General features: G+C 44.5%; 1 protein-coding gene across 2 annotated transcripts in view; it reads right to left on the reverse strand.

Annotated features, from left to right (window-relative positions):
* Positions 1–13585, reverse strand: part of LOC125771071 (cuticlin-4) — a 38474-nt gene that overhangs the window by 8613 nt on the left and 16276 nt on the right. For both annotated transcript variants that reach the window (XM_049441277.1, XM_049441278.1), the window contains exons 4-5: positions 9686–9731; positions 6432–6664 (exon numbers count right to left, since the gene is read on the reverse strand). In XM_049441277.1, the coding sequence (XP_049297234.1) occupies positions 6432–6664; positions 9686–9731 (279 nt within the window). The remainder of the gene's footprint in view (positions 1–6431; positions 6665–9685; positions 9732–13585) is intronic.

The raw sequence follows: 13585 nt of genomic DNA on the forward strand, positions 1-13585 counted from the left end.
TAACGTTCAACTCACTTCGCTAACCTCTTTTCACACTGGCGGAAGTAACGAATCCGACTGCAGATCGCCGAAGAACCGGGAACGATGGTGCGCACTCGTGTCCCATTTCTTTTCTTTTGCTTATGTTGCTTTACTAACATCACACAACCGTGATAAAATAGTGGGAGCGGATAGTGTCCCATTTCCATTCATTTCTTTCCGTCCTTCTTTTATGCCAGCCGGAGCAATTTCGAACCAAATCGCGGAAAATGATCCACACAAAAGCTCGCCTAACGGTGATCAGGGTGTATGGGGGGCGGAAGTGAGTAAAGGCAAAGAATGGAATCGACAACCGACCTCGGCTCCATATAAGACCAATTTTCCGACCCACTTACGAGCGTTTAACGATTCCAGGCGAATCGGGACGGATGGGAAACCATCAAGTAAGCGTTAGGGGGGAAAAAAACTCAAACGGTAGCAAGCGACGAACCCGCCACAAGCCGAACTGAAACCGTTCGTTTTGATAAAGATCTTGGTTTAAAAAATTGGCATCACCTTCCTGCTTCTCCACACCGGCCGTGTTGGGGAGCCGTTGTGAGAAATGTGGTGCAGAACTATTAGCGACAGCTAGCCAAAAACGCTAAAAAATAAATTAAACCGCCAACCAGTGGGTCCATTCTTCTAAGGTTTGTATGCTTTGAGAAACGTCATGGTGCTAATAACACACAGCGAGTAAAAAAACGTTCTCCTCCCATCGTTTTATAGAGCAACACAATAAAAATAAAAGCAATACGGCCAGGCCGTTCTTTATGAATAAAAAAAACAATAAAAATAAGAGTACGAAAGAAAAAAAACTACAAATAATCAACGATGACAGGAAAATTCCCACAAGCTGAAGGTAAAAAGTGAAAAAAAAAATAGAATGAATCGTTCCAACGGGTTCCGGCCAAGAACTCTGAATGGAGTGATTTATTGTGAATAAGTTACAGCTACCCAGCTGGGAAGTTTCTAACCTCCAACAGTGTGTTTTAGCGCACAAATGTCTTCTAAATTGAGTCACTCTCCAGCTTCTCAGCTCACACAGACCACAGGCCGGAGTTATTACATTATTGCATTATGCATTCATTTCGTGCACGAGCAAATTTCTAAAACATCGACCCAGAACAATGTAGGTTGCGATTGTCACGGCCGAAGAATTGAGAGATCGAAATGAAAGATTTTTTTTTAGGTTTTGCTTTTGATTATGTTCAAATTTTGGTCTAGTTTTGCTGCGTTTATACATTTTTCAGGAATGTGTTAATAGTTCGCATAAATTTGACCGTATTGTTCTCGGGTCCATTTCTTGTAGGACAAATTTGGAATGCATGACGACAGACAGGACAGTTTACGATCCATAAGCTTTACGGTGGAACTAATCAAAGAATTAAAGAACCGTTTTAAAACAATCCATATTTGCATTTCTTGATCTTTATCGATATTGTGATCACTGTGATGCTAAAATTCGTACAAATAATGTGATCCAGAAACCGTATGATAGCGATACTGTTTCAGCTTTAATGTTTAGTTTTGGAAAGCTTTTGTTTATGATAGCAAAAGAAGAAAAGGTTTTTTTTAGTCAGAATGGAAACCAGTTCTACTAGCTTAAGTTGCCAAACAAATTGAATTTATTGGCAATAACTCTCTACAAGATCATCTTTCAATGCCTCATTATTTCTCTTTCTTATAGAATAATGATTCATTTTTACGAAATCAAAACAACAAGGCCTAAGCTGTTGAAAATAATTTACGATCGCGATCGATTTATTACTCGTCAATCTCATCCTCAACCACGATCACTCGTTCGTGACGTAACGAAAGTCGCGTCTCGCGTTTTTTTGCCCTTTCTATAAAACCGTCCGGATGTCCGAAACCATCCTGCAGCGGGGTGAAAGGTATAACCAACTCAATCTGTAAGATGCCTTCGGGTGATTTCCGAAATCGATAACCAATTCATATTTTCCACCGCATCGAAAAAAGTTTCCGCGCGACAGCAAAAGTTCACCAAACGAATCGAAACATTCATCTTGCGCAACAGAATTTATGATTTACGTGTGTGTGCGGCTGGGTTTACTGTTTTTGGCTAACAAAACGGACAGGTCGTGCCGTGTTCGGGTGGTAGTGCTTCATATTTTATTCAGCAGTTTTTCAGTTTTTACGCCCAGTGCTTGTTGCTTTTTTTTTCTCCGACCAGCAAAGGAAGAAAACACAAATGAAACCAATCCGAACGAATGTCATTTTCAAGCAAATACACAACCGAGTTCGACCACGAAATGTCAGGCTCAATCAACGCGCCGGTCTGGACAGCTGGCTGGTAAGCAAACAGCACCAAAGACGCGCTCACAAAATGGCAATCTCGGGGTGAAACTGGTTCGCAAAATGCGAAAATACCAACCGGGTGATTAAATAAAAGGTCCCACCAAGAGGCTTGTTGCTTGTTCGGCACAGTCTCACATACAGACACAACAGTTCGTAGCAAAGCGAACGACATGCGAATGGTTGTACCGGTGGTCATTTGCTCGACGAATCGAGAGGATTAATCACGGCTTAAGGAAGGAAAAACATTTCTTGAAATTCTTATTTTATCATCCAGTTTTTTTGTTTTGCTATTCTTTTAACAGAAAACTGGGAGCGTACATACAATCGAAAACTACCCGATCGCCGCCACCATTGTCATTGTGGCCTTACGCGGCTGGTATTGCCCACATGAGTTTGTGCTTGCGTTCGTATGTGTGCGTACACGGCCAAGACGTTCGAAACGGCCGCCAACTGAACAACCTTGAGGACGATTACGCCGTGGCGCCTTTTAGGAGCGAACACACAGATCAACCCCCTTGCGCACAGCCGCCGTGTAACAGGCGTTATGAAATCCGGCCGTTGGACCTCGGCTCGACTTCCTATTTTGGAGTGGAGCAAGGTACGGTCGGGGCAAACAGCAAACATGGAAAATAGAGACAGGAAAGAAGGGAGAAAAAAAACAAAGAACAGCCGCACACGGCGTCCAGTCTTCGTACCAACACCCTGTCGTACCGGGTACGGCGAACCGTCGCGAGGATAAACTCATTACCATCTCGGTAGGAAGGTGGTAAGATGACGATTGGCATTGGCAGCGCAAAAACACAAAACCTAGAGCGTTTTAAATTTAACCACGGCAGCATCCAACGCTTGCAAGGGATGAAGGGAAGCGGGAAAATGGCAATGGTGGCTACCACCCAAAACCATCATTGAACGGAGACTCATTTACATTTTTTGACCACCTTTGCTAGCGTGTGGTGTGCGTGAATTATGCATATTTTGCTGATGGTACCGGTCCAGCTGTTTACACAAAACGTTTGCTGCCAAACGTTGATCGTTGGAACTGATGACCGTTCCTTGAGATGTGAATGTGAAACACCCAATGGTGGAAGGGTGCCTGGGGCTGCGTGTTTTGTAATGTACGCAACAGTTCTCCCTCATTGTTTTATGGTGGAAATGAGGTGTTAAGGTTAGTAATCATGGAAAGACCCACTGTGAGTTCTAAGACATTGAGATCATTACACAAGAAAATATCATGAGCGGAAGATCGTCTCTTTCAGATGGAGTAGAATTTAAAGAAAAAAGAAGATGTTGCGTGTAGACATGCTTCTCAGTTGCTTATGTTTGGCTTCTAGCTAACCCACCCAAAAACCCAGCAAAGCTTTAACGTTTGAGAAGTGAAATAAACAAAACCGATACAAACATCAACCCTTCAATCGCACCACAAATCTACCAACGCAGTCACAGGGAAGGGACAGAAGTTTTAAACAGTGACGATCGAGGATGTCGGAAGGTGCGTGCGTAGAATTAATGAAGGAAACCATCCAACGCAGCTCGAATGCAGAGGGAATGAGAAAGGAATCATCAACACCACCGTAAAGTTCCGTCAAGGTACACTCTATTTTTGTACGTATGACGCGATTCGTGTACTTCGAGTAGTCATATGTTTAACCGCATGTCATCCGATGCGATCATCACGGATCGTTTAAAACCGATTACACCAAAGTGCAAAGAAAGGAATCGTAAAATAAATGAAGAACATCAATGCGATTGAATTCGTACGAAAAAAACACACTTCTTTTTATGGAAATATTTCTTCGCTTAGTCACAATTTGCTTTAAACACTCTAAATGGAGATCATACTGCTATGATCGTCTCATTGATCAAGTCCAGGTAAAAAAGGCCTTGTATTTTAAATTGCCTCATAAAATGAGATTCCATAAAACCGAACTAAAACATCCTGCAAACGATCATCCATAAAAAAAAAACAAACGCCATCACCAAATTTGCAAAAATAAAGGTTCTTTTCCTCATTTGCTTTAGGGTGGCAATATTTTGCCACAACTCACAACTTCAAAAATAAGGCAATCGATGATTTACAACACAATGGCGCACGGACGAAGTTACGAACTGGTGTAGTGTGGAACGAATTCCCTCTGTCTAGTTTAAGGAAACAGGAAGTCTTCTCTAGTGGGTGTTTTTGATGTACGTTTTTTCTCCCCTTCTTCTACTGTCAATTAATGTTGTTTTTTGGGGGTTTGTTTTTTCTTCGCTCGTCTACTTTCCGAGGAAGTGAAGCACCTCATGAATCGTCCACGCTTGGATGGAGGCGGTGTACATGAAAAAAAAATACAAACTACAGAACCAAGCTGCTATTATACCTTAAATGTAGCTTTTTTTTGGGTGCTAGTTCAAACTCGATCGAATTGGTACGCGGAAGAACTTTGGGTCTTTTTTTAACGAAAGATTTCCATCAAGCGACGAACCTTTTTGTTTGATGAGTGCTGAGTTGATGTCGCCATGATTAAAAGCAAAGTTTATTGAAATTTACTACTGTTGACGACTGGGTCGACTAATTTCTGCCGTTTTAAGCATATCGGGGCCACGGATTTAAGCAAATCCCGTTCTAACAGTCGGTTTCCATTTTTAACCGCTTTGGAACCGCCTTTTCCATGTATAATCGTACGCATCCGTAGCGTCGACAAAACATACGGATGGCAGACGATCTGTAACGCGCGTGTGTGTAAGCCACACTTACTGCCTACGATCAGGATAGATGGTTATGTAGAGCATTGCAAACCGGTACCACGTGTTACCATCTGAAGCTTATGCTGTGCGCATATGCATGAGAACTCGAGCGCATTAGAATGGATTCATAACAAATTAGACAAACAGTGCTATCGTACGATTCAGTGCATTTGTGCGAACCCGTTTTCTAGCACACACACCACCAACACTGGTGATGAAGACTTATCAATTTCATCTCAAATGTTATATCGCATGAACAACACCAAGTAGTGCATTGAGTGCTATTTATTGTGCGGAAAAGCATGGTTTAAAAACAACATTCCCCCTCGAGATGACATGTGTACGTGTGTGCAATAAAACATCTTTTCCTCAAGCTTGTGACATTCTTTCCACAAGATAACACTCGACCAGAAATTGTTTTGAAAAACTGCCGCAAATCGATGCTGGTATGCGAATGGTAAAACTTGTTTCTCGATCACTTTACACCACAAGGCTTTTCTTTTTTTTTTATTCCCTTCGTTCCGAGAGGGTAGACAAATAGAAATCAAACCATTTTGCCAGTCGGCAAAAATGTGCTCGAACAGTAAGTAACTTGATACAGTTACCATCGTCAACCCAAGAATAGCCACATGTTTTCTTTGTGCCTGATATTCCCGGTATTTATTTTCAGTCACAAACCGCAAACGTGTCGCGGTGTGGAAGTTTTTTTTCCCTCCCCAGCACCACGTTGCCAATAAGTCAACCAGGCCACGACACGTTTATCCCATTCCAAATACCACTCAAGGGCATCATCAGCTGCGGCGGCAGCTTGGGTGTATTGTTATCATTCCACCGCGACACATTTATTCTGTGATGGATGCGCCGATTTGCATATTCACGCTGACATTGACATCGTACCACGCGCATCTCTCGGGGAGGGAGGTTGTTGCTGTTAAACACATCTCCCTCCCGTTGGAGATGATAGGACAAGCCCTACGGTGTTGCGCAATCGATCATAACCGATTGCAGTCTTCTTGACGAATAAAATTTAATGATGTACACAACGAAACAGCTCGCTGTGACCTCCATCGACACTAATGCCATTAATATCCGGGACCACTGTTTGACGTAAGCCACCTACACGACGTGTCAGCAAGATCGGCTTATGATGTCAACCCACTAGAAAATGGTGAAGCGTTCCAACTAGAACCGGAATGTGTCCTGCCGTATACATTAATACCATTCGATTAGAACCTCAACGCCTCGTCGAAAATCCTATTCTCCCTCACGTCAACATGTGGGTAGACACTCTATGCCAAATATGATCTACACCCACCGCACCGAACAAGAACTCGTTCCTTAAGAAGGCACCGTATCACCTGCTCCTCACTTACCGTCTCGATCGGCATCGTGTTGCAGCTCTTCAGTGGCAGCTTGTAGCGTAGCGGTCCTTCCTGCTCGTGGTACTCGGTAAGGCAGGTCGAATTTTTCGCCAACCCCTTCGGATACACCATCCCGCTGAACTGACCGTTCAGGTTGGCCGGTGCATCCTTGACGGTGATCAGCATCGAACCCGATTGGCATTGTATCCGCACGGTCGGTTCCTTGGTGAATATCGTTGCCGAGCCTGGAATGGGACAGAAAGATGGTGTTCAGTGTTGGGTCTGTTCATCGCACCGCGGGTGGCTCATGGGGTGACGCAGGCATGCCATTGAACTTTCTGTCAACCCACGGTTTTTTCCTCCCCCTCCTAGGGACATATTAGGGATTACCACAAAAGCGGTAAGCTGCTCATGATGCTGCTCGTGACGACATTAATCTTGCCCGAAGCTATCGACCACATTGGCGACATGGTGTATTTGGTTTTGGCCAGAGGGGTTCGTCGCTTCGAGCAAATCTTTCTATTTCAAGCTAAGGGTTCGTCGCTTCGAACCAAGTCTTTCGTAACGAAGCGCTGGCGCTGGTCAGTTCGTAATGCGACACGGATGAATTTTATTACCCTAAGCTTGGATCGCGCATAAAAACAGCAAACACACAACCACATCAAACGTACCAACACGGTTCTCGCCGTTCCTGTTCTAGCCGTGAACTAGCCCCATGAACGGAGCATCGTTTGCGGCTTTATTGCTCCCATTTATTTTAATGTCCAAGCTGTTATTGTACCCCTGTTCGGTGCCTCGAAGCTTTCAATATCGAACGCTTTGGTGAAAAGCTTCCCTTAACGGGGCGAATCGGAATCCCCCCCCCCCCCCCTCTCAGCAATCGGAAGATGGCGACTCGATTATGTTTCAAAACACTCCAACCCGTAAGCCTTGATCGCAACGCAGAGGGAATCAAACGGGAAGGGAACGGAACGAATTGAGGAAAGAAAAAAGTACGTTAAGAATGGTATGTAAGCTTGCTGCACATGGACACATTCTCGGCTGGTCGGCGCGTCATGCAGCCGGGTTTAATAATAACACCCCTTAAACGGTTTTGCGGCCAAAGACATACAGCGAGAGAGAGATATATCACACACACGGGGTACGTGCCACTGTGCCACTGTCGTTGACCGGTTCGGGCAAAGTTCATTGAACGTTCTACACGAATATTGAATTACTTTACCCATGGCACTCACGTGCACCGTTGTGTGAGTAGATGTTCACTTTCATCTCACACCAGTCTGTAGTCTTTCTCTCCCATTTGGACTGTTCTTGCGGACACGGTTGTAGTTCCTTGTTCCTGATACCTCTTCCCTCATTAAATGACCATTTTGCCAGGTTTGTTTACCATTTTGCCAAGGAACGAATGTACCTAAAAAGGAAGAAATAGCTGCATCGCCAACATGTAAGAATGGTCTTTTTCAAGGCAGATTTACGATCACGGTGCACAGTGTGCCTAGAACGGAATCTGATCATTATTTCTTGTCGTGTGTGTGTGTTTTTTTAACACCGCGATTGTCAGTTGAATAGATTTACGCATTTAATTAGCGCTTTGTACAACAAAAAAAAAAATGAACGGGAGGTGACCCATCGTTAAGGGATGGTGCAATCTTGTGAAAATGTTTCTGTTGCAATTACGATTGCATTCCACCGGTGCATCTAATTGCCTTCTTCTTGCGGAAGGATCATCAGGTAGTCAGTGAGTATGCATATGAAGGCGTGCATGCAAAAAAGGGACTTCGCTACAAAAAAGATTATCTCCGGTAGGGTCGATAATCATGACATAATCGCATCGCTAAGGATAAATTTACATGCCACAGCTAAGCAGGGCTAGCTAACAGCTTCACAGCAAGATTTAGTTCCCTTTTCGCGAAGCATAAATCAATGATGTGATAAGCTACGATATTTTACAAGAATCACCTCAAACTGAACCATTTTATAACCATCACTTCTCACCGGATCACTTTACGACCTACGCGACTAACGGTGGTTTCAGTTATGGGTTTTTTTTGTTGCTGTTTCTCCTCCTTTGCATCTTCCGTTTGCCGTTGACCGCGAAAGCAAAGGTATGTTATGAGCATCTTCATGTGTTTTGAGTAGAAAATGCACTCACAAAATAAAAGAAAAAAACCCAAACACTGTAACGACACACGCACTTACCTATAGAACAACTAAATGGGGGAAAAAAGGGCTTTGCTGTAAGTAATTTGCAATCGCTTTCACCTAAGCCCTGTTTGTCCGTGCGTACGCATTAAACGATCCCGACCACCCCGCACAATCGCTCTTATGCCAGTGTCTATGAGGTTTCGAAATAAATTACCTCAATTGCGGCTCACAGCGCTGACCAACAAGAAAACGCCCGCCCATTCTTGGTACCCACCGAAGAAATATCTTCTTACTTCCACGTTTCTTCACCTTCCGTTTTGGCATCCGGCTAACAGGGGTAAGTTCCCGGTCTAACCGGGAAGTCCGATCCGGCAAACGTTTCGCGTAATGGATCGTTAAAAGTGGAAGCTATTTTGAATGAAGCCGCTGCAAAGCATTTAGCGCCAAAGTGGAAAGAATATTGATTTATGCTATAAAAGAAGGTAGGAGGAAAAAGGCCAACGGGAAACGTTTTGGGAAGTTTCCTAACGGTAATGAAGCATTCTGGGTTGCTTTTTCCCCCCCGACCCCCAACGCCTCTGTTGTGTCTGTCTGACTGGGGAGCAGAGTGAGAAAAGTCTCACCTTTTTCTTCCTTACTGCATTTTCTGCAGCTGTTAATGGGGCGGTGGTTCTTATACGATGCAACACCTTTCAAACTGTTTTCATTCCATACCGGTCATAAGGAATAGAAAATACATTTTCGTCTAGTAAGTAAAAAAAAAGATAACTGCTCTCACGCTAAGTGATTGTATATCTGCGTGTATAGGAAAATATTTACTTCCCGACTTGTGAAATACACACATTCGTCCAAAAAACTATAAAAAAAAATCAATGTTTACTTCCCTTCTTTACTCGTTACCTAATGATGACAATTTCCTCCGATTCATTCGGATGCAATTACATCACTAACAAAACCAGTACATTTGTCACATGTACGCACATGTTTCTTCCCCTTTTACTTCCTTTTTTTTAAATCAGTCCCCTTTACTACTTTTCAAAGGAAAAAAAAACAAAATCCAAACTTTAAAGGTGAACAAGCATCTGCTGGGATCGGACGGCAAACAATTACAGCATACTTACGCTTCATGGATGGAATCTGCGCGCCATGTGTGAAAGTTGTTATTGTCTGCAGAAGAGAAAGAAAGTAAAACGATTGTGTTAGAGAGTGGTGAAGCAAAGCGATATGTGTATTGTGGCAGAAATGGCCAATAGATAAATGTTGTCGTAAGCAAGCACAAGGCTCGCATCACAATGGAGCGATGCGAAAACCACTTCCAAAACTGGCCACAATTAATGTGGTCTAAGAGGGAGGAAATGTTACCAAGGTGCGAGCTGAACGATACAAGATAAGATACACTACACGCGGGTTAACACACGGTACAGCTACATAAATTTGTAGCCCCATGATCAGCTCGGTTTGGGAAAATGTCTCGCCGCAAGCCGACACGGCAGGGAACATCTTCCATTTTGAATATGGTTGTAAATTTGCCTACTGTCCGCAGTTCGAAGAGGTGAAGGCGACCGTTCGCTTTTTTCGTCGTTTGCTGGAGTTTGCTGTCAACAGATTTAATTTGTGCGGGGAGTTTTGGCTCAGAAATTATGAGACACCTCACAACTAACGCTCGCCTTCCAACGGAGTAGACCACTCTAACGTCCAACATAACAACGGTGGAAGAATAGTGCTACCGCTCTATCGGTTGCCGGGGTGGTAATACGATTTTTTTTCCTTTTTGAAAGTAGAAAAACAACTTCTTGTCTTGCCGTACAGCTTGGATGGAAAAAGGGCACACGCCATCCGTAAGTGAACGTGGTAACCAAGCGAACGAAACCGATCGAACAGACGATCGACCAACACGACATGGAGCGTAAGCTTTTCTGGACATACCGCTCACTACACAGCGCAGTCTACACGGCAAACATCGAGGGCCGTTTGTCGTGCTCTTTTACGGTGTTCTTGAGTCTTGCACGGTCCCTTCCTCAGTGGGGGTCGAACGTACAGCCAGACACAACAGCGATACTTATCGGTCTTGAAGTTCACGACGTCGTTCAGCTAACGCCCCATGCTAGGGCATCGTGGGTAAGCGAAACAGGACACCCCATTCCTAAGTTGGGATAACTTCACAGTGAGTCAGTGCTCAAGCAATAGCGCCCCAAAAACCCGGACGTAATCGTTGCGCGCTTTTCAACTTTGTTGGGTGAACAAAATGGGCTCACAGAAAACCACACAAAGCAAACGCGAAGGGCCGTTGACGACAAGCAAACGATCGCGGGAGGAAAACTTATCGTATGTGAGTGGCGTTTTTCACTTGGATATGTCAAAGTACCAAAGCAAATTCTCCCTCCAACAGAAGGGATTGCAACTAACGGTACCTTGCCCACTCCGTGCCACCCGCAAACTCCCCAAATGGCCTAAGGTTCTGGGTCAGACATTGATGGGCGTGGAGTTTCAAGTCGATGGTCACCGTCTTGCTTTGGACCAATGGTACTACAGAACTGCCGACAACTACTCTGTACAGACCAAATCGAACGCACCGTCGTCCCAAATGCAGTGATCACGACTTCTCGCTCGGCAGTAAGGTAAATTAAAATAATAACAATAATAATAAGAATGATGAAGTGGTACTGTGGAAAAATAAATTGTTGGAAGCGCTGGGCCCCCAATTGTCTCGTTCCAGAATGCTTCAACACTCGAGACTTCTCTTTGCACATTTGTACTTCGACACAAATTGGAGTTCTAGCGACAGCATCCCCAACTCATGCGATCTTCATTTGCACCGTAGTATAAGTGACCTCTTCACACACGGACTTTAGAACATGCACGCGATAAAGGTCACCGAATGGGTTTCAGAAGCTCTGCAACAGGTCCGTTCCGATCCTCCTGCACCGCCATCATTGTTTTGTGATGTAAACGGTAAAAATTACGACAATCTCCTAATTGCACTTCCCGGTCACTGCAGCGCATATCCCGTGCCAAGCAGCTGAGAATCCTCACGGAATCGACCGGGTAGAATAGCTCTGGTGAAGAAGCATCGCGATGCCACGACGATGGAGAACAGTTAGAATAATGAACACATACATGACTCATCAAATTTTTGCAAAACCTTCTCTCACTCCCTTCCCGGACAATGGCCAATTGAGGTGGATGAAGCATGTGCGCATGTGTGTAGCGAAAACTCGTGGACATAGCGTTGGAGGAAAACTTCGTTGCTTCGCTCAATTCTTGAAGATCATCTTTTGCTGCACAGTAACAATGGCAGCAGGGGAAGTCACGTGGGTTAATAATGAAAAAGCAGCACCCAGTAGGGCTTAGCCCGATGAGCTCCAACCTACTCGCAGACGTTTCGGACGAAGGCCAGCTGTTCACTTACGTAATGTAACAATGTAGCCAATTTGCATCAACGCCACGCATCGCGCTACCTCGTCGAGAGATGGTTAACGGGTCGAGCTTTGCACACGCCCGTCTACAAAGTGTCCCTTGAGGGACGTCGCACAGCCCATCGCACTTTTTGATATCTTCACCATGTTGCTGTACTTATTCTAGTAAATGAAGAGCTAGAGCTAATACAGACGGACACACTTACTATTCCTGTTGAGAGATAGAGAGATAGGGTTGGGGGGAGGTTAACACTGAGAACTCATTACACCGCCTGCCGTGCTCGACTTGACAGGTGAAAACTTCCCATCGTGCGCATACAATTACTGTCGGCACTCAGATCAAGAGGCCGAGCAATGAGTTCGGTTTAGTTTCGCAGTTGGATATCTTGCCGATTACTTGAGGTTTGTTGGTGTGAACAGAACAAAGTTAAAAGTTTGCCAATATTCCACAAGATTGTGATTGCCAGTTACGTCAGAATACATTTGTGGATAGGATTACTTAATAGCTCTGAAGTATAACTTTTCCAAAAATGATTCCCGTATCAAAATAACTGATAAGAGATCATTTGAAACACATCTAACCGTAAAAGGTGAGTTGATTGGAATTCTTGAACTCAATCTTCTGACAAGCACACGTCTAAACTTACCAACATTCCATGCCATGTTGATAAACATCAGACCATTCCGGATTGTTCGCAAAAACCCATCGGTCAAATTCTGCTTGTCAAACGGAGTTCGTAGAATGAAGGATACCCAAAAACCACAACTACATGACATCGCGTCACGGCACGGCGTGCTTAATCTTTCCATCACATCCAAACCATGGGGCCATTAACACACACTCCATGACGACGTCATGTTGCCCTACTTTCGAACAGGTTACTTCGCCCGCGCGTGTGTGTTCTTTCTTTCGGTTGAGGCTGCCGAATTCTTTCCATCCCTGTTCGGGGTAGGATTCTATTTCTGCAACGTAATCACCATTTGGGGCCCAACGGAAGGAGTTTGTACGTAGCGGGACAGCTAATAAAAGAGGACTTGCCATGGTTTAACCTTGCCCTTGCACATTGGAAGGTGGAAGGTATGTCTGTATTATTTACATATCAAGACGTCACCATACCATGCGCCGTAGCAGGAAGCAGCAATCTAACAACATTCACAACGAACCGTTGGAAAAGCATGCCTCTCCAGCGGCATTCCAGTCGAACCAGATTGAAGTCTCTGCGACAGTTCTGACAAGTGACGATCAGGTCTTGTTTCGCTTTGCAGACGGTTCGTTGATGCAACGGTTTTGATGAAACGCCTTTAGACATAACAAGAGAGCGTTCTTGAGGGGGTGCTTCTGCACGGGTCTTCGTTTGCCAAAACCGACCACCCTACCAGTCACCGTTGGGTGCCACTACTTCTTTCACCGTGTCGCAAACGAGTTCCCAATCACCGTCGCTACCGACAAAAGTCCGCCTGATTGGGTACCCAACTGCCAACCATCAACCGTTCGAGTTGAGGACGTACGGAATTGATCATTATCATCGATGCGAATGCTCGCGTTAAGACCTGATCGTTGCACGACCGTTGGTGATTGGAAGAGACCCATCCACTAGTTGCGGT

Source organism: Anopheles funestus, chromosome 3RL (genome assembly GCF_943734845.2).
Source record: "Anopheles funestus chromosome 3RL, idAnoFuneDA-416_04, whole genome shotgun sequence".
Lineage (NCBI taxonomy): Eukaryota > Metazoa > Arthropoda > Insecta > Diptera > Culicidae > Anopheles > Anopheles funestus.